This window comes from Heterodontus francisci, chromosome 45, assembly GCF_036365525.1.
Source record: "Heterodontus francisci isolate sHetFra1 chromosome 45, sHetFra1.hap1, whole genome shotgun sequence".
NCBI lineage: Eukaryota > Metazoa > Chordata > Chondrichthyes > Heterodontiformes > Heterodontidae > Heterodontus > Heterodontus francisci.
In genome coordinates, this window is record NC_090415.1 from 2,101,122 (window position 1) to 2,106,500 (window position 5,379).

The 5,379-nt window shown below is 56.5% G+C and overlaps 1 protein-coding gene across 3 annotated transcripts in view; it reads right to left on the bottom strand.

The window, feature by feature from the left end:
• Positions 1–580: 580 nt before the first annotated feature.
• LOC137356168 (protein FAM83E-like) overlaps positions 581–5,379 on the bottom strand; it is a 41,682-nt gene continuing 36,883 nt past the window's right edge. For all 3 annotated transcript variants that reach the window (XM_068021997.1, XM_068021998.1, XM_068021999.1), the window contains exons 4-6: positions 4,140–4,264; positions 1,677–2,319; positions 581–873 (exon numbers count right to left, since the gene is read on the bottom strand). In XM_068021997.1, coding sequence (XP_067878098.1) covers positions 637–873; positions 1,677–2,319; positions 4,140–4,264 — 1,005 coding nt within the window. In that variant the 3' untranslated portion in view covers positions 581–636. The remainder of the gene's footprint in view (positions 874–1,676; positions 2,320–4,139; positions 4,265–5,379) is intronic.

Consider the following 5,379-nt stretch of genomic DNA (forward strand, 5'->3'; position numbering starts at 1 on the left):
GTCCCTTTAATTTGCCACCCCTGCGGGGGTGGGGTGCGCGGTGGTCCCACAAATCCCGCGGCCCGCTGCCGTCCCCGAGGGACTCAACCCTCCCTCCCCACCACCTCACCTCTCCGGGAGGAAAGCTGCCGTTTCCCTGTGTCCGCCAGGTGAGCTATTCGACTGCTGGAGGCATCGCCACCTCCGAACAAGTGTCCGAATGACCCCGTCTCTACTCTCCCGCCCCCCACCCCCCACAATCCTGGGGAGAAGGATAACTGCCGATTCCCTGTGTCCGTCAGGCGAGCTATTCGACTGTCGAAGGCGGCGCCACCTCCGCATGAGTGTCCGAATGACCCCCCAGTTTTCCCCACCGGCCGCCCACCCCCCTTCCCCCAACCCCTGGGGAGAAAGAAAGCTGCTGGTTCCCTGTGTCCGTCAGGCGAGCTATTCGACTGCCGAAGGCGGCGCCACCTCCGAATGAGTGTCCGAATGACCCCCGATTCTCCCCCCCCCCCCCCCCCACTACCGCACAGCCGGCCGACCGCGCACTCGCCCTCCCAGCCCACCCACCACCCGCCCCCCCCCGCCCCCAACCCCACATTCCACCACACAGCCAAGAAAAAAGAGTTCCAGTGGCTTGTCCGCCCGATTCCGTCACTCGCCGGCAGGTTTGATTTCTCCGGGCTTGCCGCCAGGCGAGGCCCAGGGACGGGGGCTCGGGCGGGCTTGGCGGGCGTGTCCGGGCAGCAGGGGTGAGGCGAAGCCGGCCAACTGCAAGGGGTAGAATGTCCTGGGCGCCCGGGGCTTCCCGGGAACCTCCTCGTCCTTCAGAGTCACGCGATGCCTCATCAGAGTCGCAGCCGGTGTGACCTGGGACTTCATCAGGCGTGACTGCGGAGGGAAGCGGAGAGGCCATCAGTGATTGAGGGAGGGAGGGAGGGAGGTATCACAGTGTCTCTCGATCTGCTCTGTCCAGACCCCTCATGATTTTGAACACCTCTATCAAATCACCTCTCAGCCTTCTCCTCCAAGGAAAACAGTCTATTAATAAAGCCCAGGATACTGTATGCTTCATTAACCGTGCTCTCAACCCGTCCTGCCACCTTTAATAGCTTATGCACATAGACACCCAGCTCCCTCTTCTACTGCACCCCCTTTAGAATTGTACCCTTTATTCTATATTGTCTCTCCACGTTCTTCCTACCAAAATCTCCAGTCCTCAGTCACCACCCCCCGAGTCGAAGGAAGACTGAAAAATTATGGCCAGAGCCTCTGCGATTTCCACCCTCACTTCCCTCAGTATCCTTGGGTGCATCTCATCCGGCCCTGGTGCTTTATCCCCTTTAAGTGCAGACGGCCTCTCTAATACATCCTCCCAATCAATTTTAAACCCTTCTCGTGTCTGAATTGCCTCCCCTTCCCCATCGCCTGGGTTGCATCTTCCTCGATAAAGACGGATGCAAAGTAATCATTTACTACCTCCTCTCCGCCGTCACGTGTAAACCCCCCGATGGTCCCCACTCCTCCTTTGACCTCCTTTTTACGATTTATAAGTCTATAGAAAACTTTGGGATTCCTTTTAAGAGTTAAAGGAGCATTGCCCGCCCCCCCCCCCCCCACCCACTCCTGCAAAAAAAAAGGAGGTCGCTGCCCCCCCCCCCTTTCCCGCTGACCCTTGACCCCCAATGACCTACCTTGGCGTCTTCTCCCAGCTCGAGTTGGTCGAGCGCCAGGCTGCTCCCGTAGCTGGAGTTCGAGAGCTGAGACAGGGCGGAGAGGTCCCACATCGACTTGCTGGCCTTGGGGGGAGCCGCACTCAGGCCGCCGCTGGCCAGCCTCGCCCGCCGCACGTTGCGGAGGATGTCGCTGAGGGCCGGAGCGGCCTCCGCCGTCCCCCCCGCCGGCAGCCCCCGGGCCCCCCGCCAGGAGGTGACGGCCTGACGGAAGGAGGGCCGGGCATCGGACAGCCCCTCGGGCGGCCGCGGGAGGGGGTCGCGGGACCCGCCGGAGACGGCGGCCGGCGCCACCGTGCGCCGGGTGGCGACGTGGCGCAGGGTGACCGACTTGGAGGGCCGGGGGGCCGAGCCGGCGGCAGGTTTGGCCGCCCAGAGGGCCAGGGGCCACCCCGGCTCCAATGCCCCCGGTGTCTCGAATAGCAGCGGGGAGGGGGAGTAGCCGTTGGTCAGCAGCAGCGGCAGAGGAGGGGCGAAGTCGCTCCGCTGGAGGGGCCTGGAGGCGGCGTAGAGGGTGCGGAACTCCCGGTCGAAGGAGTCGACTACCTGGCCGGTCAGCACGGTCACCAGGTTACGGTCGAGCCGGGCATCAGCCCAGGTGAAGCTGCAGAGAGAGAGAGAGCGAGAAAGAGAGAAGAGGTTTTCTCGAGTGTCTTATCCAGCCACTCCCGGGTAACTCCCGGGCCCACCCGGTCAATCCCAGGACCACCTGGTCAATCCCAGCTCACTCCTGGGTGTACCTGGTCACACGTTCCCCGTACAAAAGCAAGAACGCTATACTAAACTCTTAATGAAACACTGGCTCGCTCCCCCGCAGCTGCAGTACTGTGTCCTGATTCCGGGCTCCGCACATTTTAGGAGGGATGTTGAGGACCCTTGGAGAGGGTGCGGAAGGCAGATTGACCGGAATGGTGCCAGGGAATGAGGGACTTCAGTAGAACTGGCGGGAGAAGGACGGGAATTCCCTGCAAACGATTTCCCACATCGCTCCAGAGGATCCCAGGAGGCCTTCAGCCCATCGTCCCTGTGCTGGCTCTGTGAACGAGCTGTCCTGTTAATCCCACTCACCCCCGCCCTCCTCCTCCTCTTTCCCTGTATCCCTGTACATCTTTCCGTGACGCCCTTCTGAAAGTCTGCGGTGATCAGAATTCGGACACAATCCTCCAGTTGGGAAGCGCACCAGTATTCTAAAAAAGGCTTTCGTGTAAACACCTCTCGGTTTCCTGCATCCTCTCCCAACTTAAACCATTTCTATTGCTCATATAAAAATGTCCCTCAGACACCCCCTCACCAATAAACCAACTACCTCCCCCTTCACCAGACAGCACCGGACAGACAGAGAGAGAGACAGAGAGAAAGAGACAGAAAGGGAGCGGGACAGAGAGAGAGACAGAGAGAGGGAGAGACACATAGATAGAGAGAGACAGAGAGAGAGACAGAGACAGAGAGAGAGAGACAGAGAGAGAGAGAGACAGAGAGAGAGACAGAGAGAGAGAGACAGAGACAGAGAGAGGGAGACAGACAGACAGAGAGAGACAGACGGACAGAGAGAGAGAGAGAGAGAGAGAGAGAGAGACAGAGACAGAAAGAGAGAGACAGAGAATGACAGAGAGAAACAGACAGACAGACAGACATAAACAGAGAGAGAGGGAGAGACACATAGAGAGAGGGAGAGACACAGAGAGAGAGAGAGAGACAGAGAGAGAGAGAAACAGAGAGAGAGAGAGACAGAGAGAGCGAGAGAGAAAGACAGAGAGAGAGAGACAGAGAGAGAGAGACAGAGAGAGAGAGACAGAGAGAGAGACAGACAGGGAGAGGGACAGAGAGAGAGAGAGAGACAGAGAGGCAGACAGACAGACAGAGAGAGAGACAGAGACAGAGAGACAGAGACAGACAGACAGACAGAGAGAGAGAGAGAGACAGAGAGAAAGACAGAGAGAGAGAGAGGGAGAGGGACAGAGAGAGAGACAGAGAGGGAGAGGGAAAGAGCGAGACAAACAGAGAGAGAGGAGACCAAGAAAGAGACAGAAAGAGAGAGACAGATAGAGAGAGACAGAGAAAGAAAAAGAGAAACAGACAGACAGACAGAGACAGAGAGAGAGGGAGAGACACATAGAGAGAGAGAGGGAGAGACACATAGAGAGAGAGAGAGACAGAGAGACAGAGAAAGAAAAAGAGAAACAGAGAGAGAGACAGAGACAGAAAGAGAGAGACAGAGAGTGACAGAAAGAGAGAAACAGACAGACAGACAGAGAGAGAGAGAGAGAGACAGAGAAAGAAAAAGAGAGACAGAGAGAGAGACAGAGAGAGAGAGAGAAAGATGATAGTGTGCTGAGGGTATTTTACCAGGAAGAGGGGTCCTTGAGCTGGAGAGGGGAACCTCCCCTGGGGTACGATGGTGGGGAGTGGGAGGGAGGAACTGACCTGTAGGAGCCTGTGACGACAGTCTCACCATCCACCAGTAAGAATCTCTCCTTCACATCTCCTGTCACCTTCTTCCCATCCCTCGAACAGAAGGAGCAGCCAAACAGCACACGCACTCGAATATTCTGGGGAGAGGATGGAGGGCACAGAGAGGGAGTGATTCTGCAGTACACGGCCTGGGACTGAGACACACACACTCAAAACTCACACACTCACACTCGCGCACACTCAAACTCTCACTCACACACACGTGTGCGTGTATGAGTGTGCGTTTATGTGTGAGTGTGTGTGAGTGTGTGTGTGAGTGTGTGTCAGTCTGTGTGTGAGTGTGTGTATCAGTGTGTGTGTCAGCGTGTGTGACTGTGTGTGTGACTGTGTGTGTGTGTGTGTGCGGGTCAGTCTGTGTGTGACTGTGCGTGTGTGTCTGTGTGAGTGTGATTGTGTATGTGACTGTGTCTCAGTGTGTGCCTCTGTCCGTGTGTGTCTGTGTGTGTCAGTGTGTCTGTGCGTGTATGAGTGTGCGTGTATGTGTGAGTGTGTGTGTGTGTGTCAGTGTGTGTGTGAGTGTGTGTATCAGTATGTGTGTCAGCGTGTGTGACTGTGTGTGTGAGTGTGTGCGGGTCAGTCTGTGTGTGACTGTGAGTGTGTGTGAGTGTGCGCGGGTCAGTCTGTGTGTGACTGTGCATGTGTGTCTGTGTGAGTGTGACTGTGTGTCAGTGTGTGCCTCTGTCCGTGTGTGTCTGTGTGTGTCAGTGTGTCTGTGCGTGTGAGTGTGTGTGTGTGTGTGTGTCAGTGTGTGCGTGCATGTCGGTGTGTGTGTGTCAGCGTGTGTGAGTGTGTGTGTGTTTCTGTGTGTCCATGTGTCAGTGTGTGTCAGTGTGTGTGTGTGTCAATGTATCTGTGTGTGTGTCAGTGTATGTGTGTGTCAGTGTGTGTGTGTGTGTGTCAGTGTGTGTGTGTGTCAGTGTGTGTGTGCGTGTGTGTGTGTGTCAGTGTGTGTGTCAGTCTGTGCGTGTGTGTGTGTCAGTGTGTGTGTGTGCCAGTGTGTGTGTGTGTCAGTGTGTGTGTGTCAGTGTGTGTGTGTGTGTCAGTGTGTGTGTGTCGGTGTATGTGTGTGTCAGTGTGTCAGTGTGTGTCTGTGTGTGTGTGTCAGTGTGTGTGTGTGTGTCAGTGTGTGTGTGTCAGTGTGTGTGTGTCAGTGTGTCAGTGTGTGTGTCAGTGTGTGTGTGTGTCAGTGTGT